Source organism: Aquila chrysaetos, chromosome 1 (assembly GCF_900496995.4).
Source record: "Aquila chrysaetos chrysaetos chromosome 1, bAquChr1.4, whole genome shotgun sequence".
Taxonomy (NCBI): domain Eukaryota; kingdom Metazoa; phylum Chordata; class Aves; order Accipitriformes; family Accipitridae; genus Aquila; species Aquila chrysaetos.
In genome coordinates, this window is record NC_044004.1 from 49,230,515 (window position 1) to 49,247,860 (window position 17,346).

Genomic DNA, 17,346 nt, shown 5'->3' on the forward strand with positions numbered 1-17,346 from the left:
AGAAGTGGCACCACTTGGAAAATCTCTGATCTGCATCACCAGGCAGGTCCCCAGTGTTACTGTTCGGTACAGATGCGATTACTTACAGGTGTAAGTTTGTACCTACAAATGCTAAACCACTCCTAGTTTATACCACAGAATGTAAACTTCAGAAGAAACATGTGCAGTACAGGTTCGTGAATGCTTTTAAGAATCTAACACTAACCTTATTCTTGAAAAAATTTGAGTTTTAAATTTATAGCCTTCACCTGACAATAACAGCATCCTGAATATGCTTTGCTTTTTAAAATGCACTGAATGCTCAGACTTCAGTAAAAAAAATTTATTTTCAATATAAAAGTGCCAAAATATCCACCAACATTGTAATCTATTCAACAACCAGCTTACTCTAGTAATCAAAATTGCAAGCATCTTTATTCACATTTTTAAATCAAATGCCTTTCACACATTTCCACAGTAACCCGAGTCCCTCGAAAGTGGGAAATTTGCATTTCGATTGGCTGCTGTAGTCCATATGTCCAAGTTCATGTAGGCACGGAAGGGGTTAAACCTCGGGTAGTATTCCTGCTTACACATAACTGCCTGGTTCTCCACGTGGGTTGAGTGTTGGGTCGTGGCACTGACGGGGCAGCAGCTTTCATAAACATCACTCTGAGGTGCCCAGATGGAACCAAAAAGTCCAGACATTGGAGACAAGCTTCGGGTGCTTGAGAGGTAGGGCTGTAGGGCAAGATAAAATCAGCATGGGAAACTGCAAAATGAACCATTTGCCAAAGAAAACGTGGAAGCATAGTATTGAATGGGAGGAAGCATTATTTATGCAGAGAATTTAGGAAACACACAAGTAGAAAACTGCACGTGAGTTTACAAAGCAATATGGTTGCAGAAAATATTACAGCGGCATTAGTGTGTGTGTGTGTGTGTGTGTGTGTGCAAAGGCACTTCACTAAATGAAGCCATATGAGCTCCTCCCTGCATGGCATCAATATTACTGTAACAGGAGTACGATATTCAGTTCTGGTCAGGCTGTTAGGAAAAATAAGGGAGAAATGGAAGACACGTGAAGAGCACCATGCATGTTTTGAGAGTTAAAATTAAAAGAGAAGGACCCCTAAGAAATGACAAGAAAAAGGTTGAAGTATGTGTCAGTACTGAAAGAATATGCACGCCAGGAGCAGAGAGGGATATTCAGTATGGAAGGGAGACTATAATTGGGAGCTAGGGAATTTAGTTAGAAAATTTCGAAAGCTTATAAAGAACCTCCTGGAGGGCAAGATGTGTTAGTCTGTGAGGAAGTCTCTCAGAGAAGGTCATGGAAGTCTTGGGACTTTTAAAACTGCATGAAACACTGAAATGTATTGTGGGGAAAAGCTCGCCAGGGAAATGAACTGAATTATCTAATGTATTTTCCAATCTCTACCTTCTGTGTTTCCTGGCATTCCTGAATAAAATATGAAAGAAAGCCATGTTTATTTTAGGAAACAGTCTTCTACCAGTTTTGCCACTTTTTAACACAGCAGCATTTTCACTTTTGCAGTTGGAAATATTTCTTGCTTTATTTGGTTAGTTTTATTCAAAATAAACGTACTGTAAATAAAAAAAAAAAAAAAATATCTAAACCAGAAGATTTTGAAATATGAGCAGAAAGACCACCTTGAACTGAAGTCACTACATTGCACTATGGGATGACATAAACATGGCTAGTCTGGATTGTAACAGGTCAAAGTCAGCATTCAGAAATCTGCACAAATCCAGCTTAAATCACTTGGATTTCCTAGCAAAAAAAACCTGTCAAAGTCACTGACAGCAGCTGTCCATTCAGCTCTACAATTTCCAAATCTCTTTGGGTTTTGCTGTCAGCACTTCTTCTGTTTTACCCTCATCTGGAAAGGTTGATTTTGATAGGAAAAGGTCTCAGTAGACTACAAAATGTTTTTCCATATGCAAGTTGATTTTAGTCAATTTTCAGGCAAAAGGATCTGTCTTAAAATTTCACAGACAAGGTCGAGTAACAACCTTGACCAACAGCTGGGAAAAAGCCATACTACAAATGCCAGCATCACATACATACATCAGGCTACTTGAAGGATTCATGAAGAACGTGTGAGCAACAGGTAGGGGAAAGACAGGAATTCATTGGAAAGGCTTTGAAGAGGCACACAAAGGCAGCACCTTGCAGTGACAATACTCACTGTGGAGTTGACGTAACTGGCAGGCTCCCAGGTAGGTGGCATGTTGGGAGGCGCGTTCCAGGTGGAGGGACAGTTCTGGTCAATGAAGGCTGTATTCTGCACCGCTGCAGTGCCCGGGAAGCCACTGGGGTAGTTCATGTTTTCTGCGGTTTACAAAAGCAGGAAGACAAAATAAGGTTTTTGCAATATAAACACTACCAACATTTCTGTGGAGGAACATTGAATCTTCTCGGAGTGAGCCAGGCTGGAACCGACCTAAACCTTCAGTGACTTCAGGCAGCTTCAGAGCAGCACAGCAGCAAAGTGTAACTATTTCTGTTAACAAGACTACCACTCTGTATTAGGGACCCACTAACAAATTGCTATCAGGAGGACAGGATAAAGAGTTGGCAATCTCTCTAATGGAGAACAGAGTCTTTATTAGCCACAAAACGTGCATGGCAGAGCCTACCCAGGCTTCACTGCCAACATGCCTCAGCTCTAAGCACCCAAGGGATCACCGTGCTGCCTGTGATACTGTAGCCTGACCTTTAATTATTGCTTAGGTAATGCTAAAGAATTCTAGGTTGCTGCCAGTGTGCTTCCCAAGCCAAGAAACTCTAGCCTGGAAAGGTAATTGGTCACAAGAGGCGTTCTGTTTCACACACTGGAAAGCAGAAGTCTGCCAGAGGGGAAACAAAGAAAATTGTGCAAAAAGATTTGTGTAATACTGTGGTCACAAGCACTTCTCTCTATTCCCTCTCAGAGTCCTGTATACTGGCTTTCCAGGCTTAATAACTCCATACGAAGATCAGTCTTCTCATCTGTCACATGCAGACATTGTTTATTACTACAAAGCACCCAGTCAGCTGGAAACCGTAAAGTCCGCTTAAGCAATGAACGCCCAGATGTTTATAGACAAGCTCAGCCTTTTGTTCTACAAAAGGTGAGAGAAAAAACCATGCTCAGTGATAATTCATAAGCTTTACTTCATCCTACCTTCTGGGAAAGCACCATATTCATTCATCTCTAGTGGACAATACATGTTGGAAAACTGGCTGTCACAAGCTGCATTCCAGTCGATGAAGCTGTCCCAAGAAAAAGAAAAATCTGCTGTCAGAAACAATTTGCAGAACTTCTGAAAATTATTTAGAAATACTTATTTAATGTAAAGCTCTTGGATGCAAAATGCCTGTAACTGACGATGAGGCTTTTCACATTCCGCTTGCCAGTTCCGCCAGTACCTACTCTGTGCCACTATGTAATCACAGCGATTCTCTCACTGAGCTCTTTTTCCTCTGGGAGGATAAACAACTTGTAATGACAGCTACCAGAGTCCTGCAACACCTAACTGGGCTTAACTTATTCCTCTGTAAAAAGAAAATAATTGTACTTCTTTCCCACAACCATGGTAATGGTAGATATAAAGTGAAATAATGTGTCTTTAAATAGAAGAAAATGTAATGCATTCTCAAGCATTTGGGTGCTTGAGAATAGCAATTAAAATGGGGATTTCTACTTTCCCTACCATGTGTTAAAAGTCCTGTTAAACAATTATGTTTTCTAAACTACACATTAATTTGTAGGGACTTGTTTTCATTAAAATAATTTCAGAATTTCAAGACGACTTTTCAAAAGTAATTCTTAAAGATATGTCAGAAGTGTAACAAGCCCCACTACGCAGTGAGCCTGAAGAAGTCCAAGTTTGGACCTAGTCTGGACAAGGTAGGCATACAAAAGGATTTCACATTGTGCTAATTCAGTTTTACTCTTCAGGCAAGAAGTTACTCTAAGTTATCACTACTACATATGAATAAATAATTACATGTAGTTTTGCATATGAAGCCCAAATTGAGATGGGCGTATGAAAGCAAAGTAGCGTAATACAGAATCCACCACAAATCACCACGTATTTCATATGACTTGAGAGTTGGACAGACTGCTGGCCATTGCTCCCAATCATTAGGGCTGCAGTTTGTTGACATGACAGTTAGAATTGAGGTTAGCAGGCTGGTTGAGATCACAAGACCATCACTTGGGGATTTCTGCGTTACCACTCTGTCACTTTGAATGACAGGATATGATTTGAAGAACTGGCCATATTTCACTGCTGTGTGGTGGCAGAGTATTTCTTCTCACTAGTTAGAGGTGCATCTTTCATTAGTAAAATTTGCGGTGTGGAGAGTCTAAAGCACAAGAATTACTCATGTTCATTACTACAGGAAGGTCAACCCAACAGAGAGCCTCAAACAATCAGACCAACTTGTATCCTTACACCACCTTCAAACTGGACTATTTGCCTTTATTTAACAATGTCTGTTCATGCCATTTAACACGAGTACACACTGCAGAACACACCCCATGATATACAGAAGCTATGTATTTAGCAAGAGGGCAACAAACCTAGAAGCCAGGCCTTATGCAAAAGAAGTGGAAGAAATTAAAAGCTTTCCAAGAAGTATTTAATTAATTTTGAAAAAAGTTCTGGAATATCTCTATATAAGCAGGAACATCAGTGAATTTGTCTTAGCAAAATTAATCATGATGTACTAATGGAAGAGCATAAACAACTAGAACTAAGATTGAAGCGACAGCAAGAATTTTACTTTATCACCTGCCTTACAAATATTATAAGATAAGCTCAAGTACAGTCCTCTGCATCACAGAAACCTGAACAAAGCGTTATCCATACTATTTACATAAAACATAACTTGCCTGTTGTGGACAGAGGGGGTTTCTTGGATCATGCACGGTATATTATTCTCAAGGTTGTAGTTTAAACTGTTTGTCAGGCAGACTGGCTGGGCAGGCCACAAATCTCCTGTTGGGTAAAGACCTAAAAAGGGAAAAGGGAATGAAATGCAGAACAACAGGAAGGAGGCTCCACAAACTCTGAATATCACAATGACACTTTATTCTTATGCTAGATAAAAACTCCGGTATTACTAACCAATTACATTTTTTGTGATGAACGTCCATCTTTAAAAAAAACTCGAAATTTCTATTTAAAAAAAAAAAAAATATATATATATATATATATATATATATATATATATATATATATATATAAAACTTGAACCAAGAAGCTGAAATTCAACAAAACAGGGCAAGAAATTCCTATAGCAAGTCCTTAAGTCATCAGCTGCCAGTGCCAAGGCAGCACCCTTCCTCACAGCAGGACGGACAGCAGGGAGGAGGATCCCCACCAGCCTCCCCCTCAACCCCACCCATCAGTCAGTAACCATCTCTGAAGTCCAACCGCATGAATGCAGCAGGAACAGGGACGGGTTTTTAATAGACAAGAGCCATTCACAACCAAACAATACATGAACTTGTTACGGCTGTATTTAGCCCCTAGGGCAGATATTCATTGTGCTGCTCTCTACGGACTGAGTCCCCTGACTACCCACAGATACTTGGTTCCTATCAGCTCTGTGAGAACAGGCAGCTGGAGAAAGGAGAAAATCCAAAGGAGCAGTCTCCATGAGACAACAGTTGCAAAGTTAGCTCTATTTCATTATTTCACACAATAGATATTATGAATATTGCCGCCACAGAAAAAGTTTAATCAGCATTTGTATCCTACCAGACACAGGTTAAACCTACAGCAGAAAGGACAGCCATGGGCAGGCAGTTCTGCTGCCCAAAGAACCATGTGTCCTAACCAGCTTTCAAAGTCACCATGTAGCCTGTTGCTTTTATGAATCCCACTCAACAAGTTAATATTACTTCCCTTGGAGATACAAACAATGAAAACTCAAGACTTTTAACAGCCCAGTCCAACCTCATTCATTACTGCTTTCAAAGAGAACGAGTCCCGACTGTGGAAATTTAGAGAGAAAAATGGTCATATCTGATTTGATGCCTAGCTTCATTTTAACACAGCAACCAGTGCTCTTGATTTCCCAACCACATTACTTTTGGACATAAATCTGTGCAAAGCAAGAGGAGGAAAAAACAAAGAACACCTAACATGTGAGTTGAAAGCTAAATGCTGTCTTCACACAGAGAAGATGCAGCAAAAAATGTCAAGATTTTAAGCCTTCATTTGCTAACTTTGCTCTTAACTCGTTTAGAAGTAAGTCAAGTTCTAGTAACAACATGTCTTACCAAGTTGGTGTACACAAATGTTACTAGCAACATCACTGAAACTGCTTGACAAAGTCTGCAAAAAAAAGCTTCAGTTGTTAATGAAGTAACTGACCTTTATTTTTGTCGGGATCTGCAGCTATGTCAGCGAAATTCGGACATAAGGTTTCAGGATATTGAGGGATGCTGTTCATGTCTCTGCTGAATGAAAAGAAAATTTGATTTCTTAAGTCTAGACACTGTAATGTTTCATAATGCAAACTATTTCAAAGGAAATATACAGAGATGTAAAAAATATTCTAATCAACATCATGATTGCTATTGCTCTCCCACTCTTTTCTGGTTTTTCTTATTAACCACTGTACAACTTTTTGAAGTTTTTTCCTCCAATTAAAAGCCAGCTACTTTATACATATGCAAAATGAATAAAATTAATACGTCTTAATTACCCCACTTTTATTATCAAAGTATCAACCTATTGCAAATTAATTCAACAGCTCTTCTCTAAAACTGGAAAACAAGCTATAGTCCATAAAGATGAGTAGGATCTCTCATAACGTTTCAATGCTCCAAACAACTTTCAGGCAAGTTTACTTTTATGTGCCTGAAAACACGTAGGCACACATGAACATTAATTTCATATTCATCGAATCCCATGAAAAAGACTAGTCAATATGAATAGAAAGGGAACATTTTCAAGCACCAGAATACCAGAGGAAAAGGATTAAATTACTTCTCCTAGTGAAAACAGACAGTCATGAATGAGAAGTGAAATGAGGACTCGTAGTAATAAAAATTGGAGATGCTATCTCTACTACAGTAAAGAGGTAGAAAGGAATGTGGGGGAGGGGGGAATCAATTTTCATGCTGTATATCCTAGGAGAACATTATTCCCATTAAAAGAATAACATCAACTTGAAAGTCTCACTCCCACCTTTGTTTTTTTAAACGATTATTACTTTGATATAACTAAGTGGTAATGGAAATGTAGTAAGTTGCTAAGATCTGGAAGAAATGAGAGGGGAAGAACAATTTCCTTTTTTCCCCAATTTTATTTTACATTTGGAAGCATTTATCGTATTTCCCCAGCATAATCCATTTTGCATATATCTTTTAATGTACTGAAGAAGATTATTCTTCTTCCAACTAGTAAGTACAATTAGATTATCACAAAAAATGGCAAGACAACAGGTAGGTATAATTTAACTAACTGAGACAAAATTTCAAGTTGGTGGTGTTTCTTTAATGTCTTACAGGTGTAGATTCAAATTTTTTACCTGGTATTGCAGATGTTATGAGACAGATTTAAAGTGATAGGAGTTTCAGATGGAAAATCATTTTGTGAAATATTCTCTCCTAAAGAAAAGAATGACTGTGAAAATCAAAGATCCTAAAAAAAGAAGTATGCACAGAATATACATACACATAAACAGAATCGTCAATGATGTTAATAAAATTTTCTCTCAGACCAGAGTATCACTAACTGCATTAATTTCAAAGCGTGCTATTTACATCCACATGGTCTTAAATGTATTTTATGACTTATAAGTGATTACCACACTTAACGGAGAGGTTCCTTGTTACTACCAAATTCATTTTGAATTTGAAATTACTTATTTTCTTTTTTTTTAAGAGGCATTACAGTTTGAACAAACAGAAAAGTCATGTACACACAATTCATTATCTATTGAATCGCAGGTTCAGATATAATATACTTTTGGTAATGCGAAGTTTTATACATACACAAATACATGTATGTGTATGTAAGTGCATGCATATTTTTAAATTATTCAAAACAGCTTTTTTCAGGTACTCAAAGCTGGGTTTACTTTTCTTTATTCTTCTTTAAAATTTACGTCTAGTGCTACATCAATCTGGATAGTGATGGCAGTGACAGGGCTTAGGCTTTCAACTATTTTAATGATATTCAGGCATTCAAAAAACTGCAGTAACGAACCACAGTTCCCATTTCTCATACTAGGCAAGTGGCTCAGGTCTCCTGCCTACTTATGCCTCAAATACAGCTATCCAATCCCAGCATCCTCAGATCTGAACTGCTTTCACACATTTCTCATTTGTGGATTTCTTAAACAGCTATAACGTTTTTAAGAGAATAATGTGATGTAACATAAATTCAAAGGCAAAAATTGCTTTGACTGGTGACTCCCAGTTCTTCCATCTTTCCATGAAAAATAATTGTGCACCTTCCTCAGTGAGGAGCCTGACACTTTCTCTGTAGCCTGACAGCTCATCTTCATCCCCACAAAACTTGTGGTACTTTTTTTTCCAAGTACCAAGTTCTTTAAATCTCTCCTCGTGTTTCTGAGAGGTGCCCTATAAAAGGCAAGTTACGTGCCCCATGCCACAGCACCCCTTTCCATTCAGAAGGAAGGCTGAAACTCTGCCCACTACTGCGCAGAGGTGGTATTTGCAGAACTTACTGGATGGAAGAAAATGCCTGGCAGTAATCATGGGCTTTTTATCTCCGTCTGAACTGCTGGTACTGCTCCAGCTACCCCAGCTCCCACGACTGGCACGAACGCTTCCCGATGAACTTCCACAATCTGAGCTTGAATCAGAACAAAACTTCTCCAAACACTTCTTTTTGGTCCGTTGATAAAAGCTTTCTAAAGAAGTTGAAAAAAAAAACCCCAAGAAACAAACCCCAACACAAAACGTTTAAGAAAGTGTTCCGGCTGAAGATTCAGCGAAAAGTCATCTGGAATATAAATTTACATGGATTCTCTGAATTTACTGATAATAGGACAGAAAATAATATTTACTCATAGCCTCAAGATAAACACACCAGCCCTTGCCATGAGGAGCTTATGACCTACACAACATCCCCAGTACAATGAATGCAACTGAGGATACAGTGCAGTTAGAGGCAATAATTTGAAATAGGAAGCCCATACTGTTCTTTGAAATATATAGTTAATATTTTAAACATGAAACATAGCCTGGCTGTAGGAACATGCATACTAAAAGCAATGACAAATGTTGCAAGCAATGAATTCATAAGCGATAGATTTTCCTTTCTTATTATCTCATCAGGGAAGCAAAGGACAATCCTATAAACACTGATACCTTCTTCAGCCCTCCTCTTCCCAAAAGCCTGGGAAAACAGCTGATTAAAATCCTGACAGAAAGGCAGGAAACAGGAACCCAAGCTAGTGGTGTTTTTTAAAAATGACCTGCCTATTCTAAAGGTGGCCTTCGCAATACAGCTGCTTCAGTTAATACCAGCTTTAATTTGAACACACAAGCAGACTGTCAGTCCTTCACCCTGGACTGATGGATTATGGCTTCAGACTGATTCATCTTCTGATTTGCACCACCAACCAACCCCGTGGAGAAAGCATGCGGAGCACTTCAGAAGTGAGCAGGTATTATTTCAGGCACTGCGTCGTGCCGGTCCTGCCATCTTCGTGTCAGGGTTCAAAAGGGAGAGAAGCACAACTCTTTCAAGAAGGGAATACAGCTCTACTGCCACAAAAACCACAGTACATTTCTTCCCCTGTTTAAGACAATTAAGATTTCATACCTGTTTCTCCTTGTATAGACAAGCTCCCAGCTTTTTGGTCTGCTTTACAATTTTCCCCGTTACCCTGAGGACACCAGGCTCTTATTCCAATATTTGCTCTCAGATCCGGCCTTTCAAATTCACTGCACATATGCTTCAACTCGCTCTGCTCAGGGACCCTAATACAACCACACCCAAAGAAACATGTTTGCATTTTACATTTCAGCTGCATTTTTCCTTTTCAGGCATTAAACACTTCAACTCACACGGCTATCGTAGCAGGATGTGGGGCAAGGAATAGGTTTAGGAATCTTATTCCCAAACTTTACAGAAACCTAAAAAACCTTTCCCAAAATGCAATATCCCACCACACAGATGACTGCTTCTCAGGGGGAGAAGCAAAACAACATGTGTATGTTTAACTCCATTCTATAATGCACTTGCAGGAGGCAATCAGATGTTATAGTGATAAGCACAGTCTAGCACTGTACAAAGATCTAGATACACAGAAAAATGTGCCCTATGTCTATTTCATTGGCATAATTATAACTAGAACAAAACCATCATCTGAAGTAATCTTAAGTTTTTGCTAGTAAAACTGAAATATCTGGATCCAATATCATAATCGGAGAGTATTAAGGGAAAATGAATAAAATCCAGCTGTCAAGTTTCTACAGGAAGGAAACAGTTACATCTTAACTCAGAAAGCAGCAACTGCTGAATCAGTTCAAGGAACAGACACCAAATTTCAGTATTTCATTTCCTTTTTTTTTATCCTTCCTACCTACAAAGGTGTGCATCCTGCGAAGATTTACACATGTGCTGACTTCCCAGACCACAAATAGTAATTTGTTTATAAGGAGTTATAACAACCCCTTCAGATTTACAACCTCCTTGTTAAGTCCACTGACCTCAATAGGACCACTCGCAATAAAGATTAAATCTGTGAAGGCTTTGTAGGATCATGACCTTAATTCAAAGGGCTGGGGGAAGGGAAGGAGGAGGATTTTCTCCTCATAAGTGTTTCTGTTCTAGCAGCAGTTTATAATTGGTATTTTTTAACAACCACCAAAATAACTTAAATTTAAAATACATGAAAAAATAATTAAGAGCCTAGTGCTGCTCTAATCTTTTCAATCATTGCAGCAAAAATGCAAGCCACTGTCCCTTTTCTACATATTTCTCTTCCTCTTCCAAAACTACTAGAAGACAACGTTCCCTCAGTTACTCAATAAAGCAGATGATTCTCCTGAAGGTGGAATCATATCAATAACTTTGTTTTCCTTTTTTCACTGAAGAGAATACATGACTGGATTTTATCCACACAATACACAATGGAAAGGAAGCTAACCATCCAAACTTCAGAGAGCAAATTCCAGACTATAACTGAGAGCAACCACTGCTATGCAGAATGGGGTGTGTCTATACACATGCAGATTTACAAATGGAAAAATTTTTTTTTTTTTACTGGTGTTACTTAGTACTGCACATTCTTAAAAATAAAGGCTCTGGCCAGGATTAAAGTGTGTTTGTTTAAACAGATAAAGCAATCCTGCCCAATGCACTATGCAAAACCTGCGGAAACATTACAGCAACTCTGGATTTCTTCATGATTTGGTGAGGCAATACATACCTTGCAGATATATTAACATTCTTCTTCTTATTTTTTCTAGATGTTCTATTTCTATTCCAATTCATATTTGGTACATTTCCTTCCTTCTTCTCCTGAGGTTTCTTCTTCCTATACGCATCTTCTTGCTAAAGGTAAAAATATGAGCTGAGACAATACCTACATTATAAAATTAAGTTAACTCAGTAAATGAACTCCATTGGATTTTTCTAGCTAAATTTCTCTGGACAAAACAACCCGACCCAAATGCATAGTTACTTCATGATTTAGTGTCTTTCCACAGCACATCGTCTTTCCAGCACCATCAATCTGACCAGCCTTTCCAAGACTCTGTCCTTCAAGACACCAACAGATGATGAGAGAAATTTTTGAATTCCCAATGTTAGCATTTTCCCCCTCACAGCATCTAGCTCTGACTTCCAGGGAAATAAAAAAATAGGGGGAGAAAAAGGAAAGCAGTCAATAAAATTCCCAATGTGCTAAAACCAAAAAACATCTGCCACATTTATGATCAGTTTGTGTGCAAGTTCAGCAGCAATAAATCCTCCCTTTCCTCAGCAGCTAGGGGGTTGGGGGGAAGCATTCATTTGAATTACAACTGAGGAAATTATGGGGTAAGTTAACCAACAAATAATAGTCATTTTAAAAAATGCAAGAAACAAACTGAGCACCATCAACCACACATGGAAAGAAATTCGTAACAACAGCTCCCAAAACAAGACTAGACCCTGTCTTTTCTGATACATATTCTTCAAGCACAGTAAGCAATTCTTCCTTACACCTTTCTGCCATGGGATTCCTATCCAGTAGACAGGACACAAACATAATCAAAATTCTTGGGTTTACTAATTACCTGATGAAGTTTTTTAACTGTTTTATGCTGCCTGCAACAAAGGCACAGTCTGCTGTGTTTATCAAGCTCAGAAACCAGGGATGAAGAATGATCCTACTCAGCAGCTTCATAATCTGTTAAGGGGCTTCTGCCTGCCGTATTCTGACATGAAAATTTCTGATGTAAAGCCTGTATTTGGAGATCAGGTCTGCCAACGAAGGCTGATATGCCCATCTAGGACACCTCCCCCCCAGAGTATGTTCCCACGTCATTACTGTGGCTGACAGCTGGCATTAGATTCCAGTACGTTTATGCCTGCTCTGGCAATAACAAAGAGTATCTCTGGTTGCGATACAGCCAATATCACAATACAAGGACCGTTTTAATTATTACACAAACTGTTCATCATTCTATAAAGCAGCATTAATGTGAAATGGATGTGGGACAGCATGTCTGCATACTTCCTCGTTCATCTGATTTACACTCTTTCAGATCTGTGACTGTATGTAATAATCCCTACCTACACATATATACCTATAGGTCCATACATATATAAATAAACAACAAAAGATCATTTTAAATTTGAAAAGCAGAAATATCACAATACAAACCTCAGAAGAAGTAATCTCCTCTTTTGCGCAGCATGGAGTCTCTTCCTTAGGTCCTTTATTAATCTTTTTTTCCGTGGAAGGCTTTAGGTTGATCTGCTTTTTCAAAGTCTCACAGTTTTCTGTTTCATTCCTGAGAGGCACTTGCTGGCTATTCCCTAGAATTAAACAGTAACATCCATTTGATGGGGAAGGGAATGGGCTCCCAATCATAACCACAGTATCTTCTACCTTTTTTTAAAAACAGACTTGTGTTGCTTTCCAAAAGACTAGGAAACTAACCTCTAGGCTGACAATGCTGAAAATATCAAAATCAAAAGCTAACGTTGTATAAAAATTTTTATAGCAGTTGCAAAAAGTAGCTCTGTATTGATTCATGCTTATGGGCCCACCACTCCTAGCACATACACAAATTACCCAAGTCCTACTCATCTCATCTGAATTTGAGCTATCTGAGTCCCAGCCACGCATCTGTAAGGCAGAATCTGAAGCCAGAGAATACTGGGCTAAAAAACCAGCAAGCTGGCTGGGGAGAAGACTTTTCAAAAATGGGTAGATCAAAATAAGGACAGCCTTTATTTGGTGCTTTATACCTCCTAAGCGCCCTCTACATTCACTACGAACACAAAGGGAAGTCATCCTTTCTTTAGGATGAGTTCTGCATTAAAAATTCATTTTCTTGAGAGACTTTTGAGGAAGAAGTATTAGTCTTGTCTAACAAAATCCAGGAGATGAAGAAAATGAGAGGCAGCCTGCCTTAACAACTAGCTGAATTGCCCAGTCGAATCACCGTCCTCCACCTGGGCCCTGCCAATGCTGGCCAGGACAGAATTAACTTCAGCTCTGATCGGTTCCAGGTATCTCAGATATCTGCAATATGTCCACACTGATCTGCTACTGAGACTCTCGGCTGCACTGCATGAGAAATGCCATCACTTATTGCATTGAACTGGTCTTCTCAAACAGGAAAGGTACACCCACACATTTTTATGATTTCCTATCTATCAACCAACTACAACGTCCTAGCTCTGAGTCAGCCGCCCTCTCCCCTCTGGAGCAGGCAGTCACAATGACTGCAAAAGGAGCCCATGTGAATGAAACACCGGAGACAGCAGGCAAGTGAGGCTGCCAGAGCTCTGAAAAATGCTCCGTTGCTCTCCAGCATACAAACATGCGAGTACCTAAGGTCTTGAAGACTCCCTGTTTGTACAAAACCAAGTCTGTAACTACAATCAAGACACAAACACTGCAACATGGTATTCTTTAGACTTCATTTATCCTACCAAACTTCTTAAACCACAGAAATATTCACATTCCTGACAGTGCAGAAAACCACAACTGCTAAAAGACAAGGCGGCAGATTACCTGTAGTGCTTTACCACTGAACACAAGTAACCGTCAGTACTCCAGAAACACTCTCTCAAGGTGGAAGTTTTGTCAATGAAAATAAGACTAGTATCTCCCAATTGGTTTATGTATGAACATGGTATCTGCAGCCTGTACTCAGTTACTTTCCTGTGCACGTAAATGCAATTAAGACATAATTACTGGTTTTCTTTTTTCCCTGCCATCTGATTTTCTAATTCAAAGCAAAGAACAAACAACACTGCAGTTTAGGAGCACATGAAGAATGTTAAAGTACTTTGTAAGTATGAGTGAAATTATCCTGCCTCCACCTGAGACAGCACACTTGTACCTGCTGTATCTCACAGATAACGACACAACGGGAAGCAACAGGCCCAGGGTAACAACTACACACTACAGTAGGGCCTGACCTCCCTCTATGATGGCTCAACTCACTAAATAAACTCTGCCACAGTTACAGCAAATGCCAGTCTTCAGCATTCAACTACTTTGCCAAGCTTCCAGAGGACACATTCTCCTACCCTGCTCTTGATTTCCTCCAGGTGCTCTTGGGCTGTTCTTAAAATTTTGAGTTGTGAAGCTAAGAGGTAAGACTTCCCAGGCAGCTTAGTTCCACAATTAACAAAAAAAACCAAACCAAACCAAACCAAACCAAAAAAAAAAAAAAAAAAAAAAAAAAAAAATACAGCTATGCAGTTACTAAGAGAAATGTCGATCTGCAGATTCCTACAAAATATAATTTCACAATACTCTGGTGTCAGCTTTTGTTATTTTAGGTGGTTTTATCAAAGAAGTTCTGAATATCCAGTACTGAACCTGCTTGCTTGGTGACTCTAAAAATCAGGTATCAGATTTTCAGTGGACCTGAAAATCACAAACTGGGATGTTTCTGAATATTTGAAAAGGGCACTTCGTGTCTTACAAGCAGATCTATGATGTCAATTATTTTAACCATTAAAATGCTACAGCACAAGCTGGAAATCTGTGAACCAAGGCAAATTTATGATACAAATTTTAACACAAGCTGTTTCCTTAGAAATGTAAACAGATAAATCATAGTGAACACGTAAGAAATACCGCATCTCCTTGTCCCAAGCAAAAGACAAAATCCTGATCACAGTGAACTCAACAGAAGATTTCATCCACTAATTTCAACTGACAGAAATTGAAAAAAATTACCACTATTTTTCCTAGAAATTTCTTGCAGTTCTGGCTGTTGCTGAGGTGAATTTCTGGACAAGTGACTTTCAGGTAGCTTCTTGGACATCTTCACAGGACAGAACTCCTGTTCTTTGAGCTCAACTAGATTTTCTGAAGTTTTAAGGTTAGTTTCCTTAGGAAACATACATGTTTGAAGATCTTCTTTCAGATCACATTCTGAAGAAGTATTTTTAATGAGAACTGTATTTTTCAGTGCACTTTCTTCTTTACCCAGAAAGTTTTCTGGAAGAGTTAAATTCTTGTTAACATTTATGCCATTTGCATATTTTAGAGTTACCCAGTTTTCACTGACAACATCAGTGCAAATGTCCTCTTTTGGTGCTGAGATTTGGTTCTCTGCAATCTGACTTTGTTTCTCATCAGTAGCTGCAATGGCACTGCCAGCTGCTGTGTTTGGTTTCTGCTTACTGTAGTAAACTGAACATTTGTGTTTCTTCTGAGAGTGGCTGTAGGTCGCAGGACTTCTCTTTGCTGCATTCTGACTTCGGCTGGATGAAGTGCCTACAGACAGGAAGCCCTTCCCTTTACCTTTATCTGAAGAACTATAGGAATCCATAAATGTCTTGCAGCTTCCCCTGGTGAAAAAATAAATTATTTGAGATTTGTTTTTATATACAAAGCTATCATGAATTGTAAGAAAAGAAAGGGGGGCATATTCACAAGCTGTGAAACTGCATTAGGTCTTCAATTTATCATACCAGCGAAGCACATTCTGATTTCAGTGGGAGTTGAGCAAGACTCTAAGTATGTGCTTAGACTTCAAACGCTTATATGCTTCAGTGAGTAAGTGCCTAACTGACCACCCAAGAGGGTCAGATTTGAGGACCATTGATGTATTTTCCATTCTTTCCACGGCTGCCGCACACGGTCTATCCTTTACTTCCATCACACAATTTCTACCCTATGTACCACTGACAATATACAAGATTAATAAACCCTTTGAGTTCTTCCATTTCTTTTTTGTGAAGATGAATGTACACTACAACACTGAAAGCTCTCTGAAGGAGTTTGCTTGGAACACTATCTCCTCTAAACCAGCCCACAGCAATATCAAAATACAGATAGAAAGCACCACTCCACAATAAACAGGGTACAAAAAAAAAAGCAATTCAAAAGAAGAAAAGAGTATTTTTACTTGTAGGAATCAGAGCTGATTACGTCAACAGAGTTGCTGTTCTGCTGTGGTGAAGAACTAGGATTTGGCCTCTGTCTTGATTTCATGAACTCTGCTAGAATGTACTGGGCTTGCTGGAAGGCTATCAGAATCACTCCGAGCAGAGACAAACTGCCAAAGAAAACAACAGATACTGGTGTCTACAATTTTCAGGAGAATTCAGTGAAAGAGTCAAAAAGCTTCTAACAAGATGCACTTTTCAAATATTTTGTTAGTAAATTCTAAGTAAGACGAGAGATGAGAAAACTCAAAATACAGTTTAAAATAAATAACAGTTGTAACATTCTTTTCCTTTTTTCCTTATAGCCCTTGCTAGTTATTCTCTCAATAACATAACTCAGCCATGAGCTTTACAAAGAAAAAATCCATTCTAAAAAAGCTAATACTTGAAGATCAGTTAGAAGTAAGTCTCACTACAACACAATAGCAATATATCATAGTATGATACTTATCAGTCCTCTGAGTACCTTCTATTTATTCATGATAGTTATGTCATTATTTTGATAATTTATTTAATACTGTCTCTTTCTTTTCCTAGAGAAAATGCTGGCATACAATGGGCTACAAATGCCACCATACTTCTGAACTAAAAGCGAAGCTGCAAAATATCTTCTCTTTCTCTATGGTGCATTAACTGCACCAAATATAAATCAATCAGAACAAGAATCTTTGTAATTCATCAAACCACCTTCTCAATCATGCAGTATAAATTTTGTCAGCAAGAAAACAGAAT

General features: G+C 38.7%; 1 protein-coding gene across 9 annotated transcripts in view; it reads right to left on the minus strand.

Moving 5' to 3' along the window:
• Window positions 1-307: 307 nt before the first annotated feature.
• Window positions 308-17,346, minus strand: part of TMEM131L (transmembrane 131 like) — an 83,757-nt gene continuing 66,718 nt past the window's right edge. For 6 of the 9 annotated variants that reach the window (XM_041125937.1, XM_030010397.2, XM_030010365.2 and 3 more), the window contains 12 exons: window positions 16,575-16,724; window positions 15,398-16,014; window positions 12,857-13,011; window positions 11,417-11,541; window positions 9,805-9,962; window positions 8,702-8,887; window positions 7,538-7,616; window positions 6,376-6,461; window positions 4,887-5,007; window positions 3,171-3,259; window positions 2,193-2,335; window positions 308-720 (listed from right to left, as the gene is read on the minus strand). In XM_041125937.1, the coding sequence (XP_040981871.1) occupies window positions 442-720; window positions 2,193-2,335; window positions 3,171-3,259; window positions 4,887-5,007; window positions 6,376-6,461; window positions 7,538-7,616; window positions 8,702-8,887; window positions 9,805-9,962; window positions 11,417-11,541; window positions 12,857-13,011; window positions 15,398-16,014; window positions 16,575-16,724 (2,188 nt within the window). In that variant the 3' untranslated portion in view covers window positions 308-441. The remainder of the gene's footprint in view (window positions 721-2,192; window positions 2,336-3,170; window positions 3,260-4,886; window positions 5,008-6,375; window positions 6,462-7,537; window positions 7,617-8,701; window positions 8,888-9,804; window positions 9,963-11,416; window positions 11,542-12,856; window positions 13,012-15,397; window positions 16,015-16,574; window positions 16,725-17,346) is intronic. The other 3 variants (XM_030010423.2, XM_030010381.2, XM_030010375.2) reach the window with 1 other exon arrangement.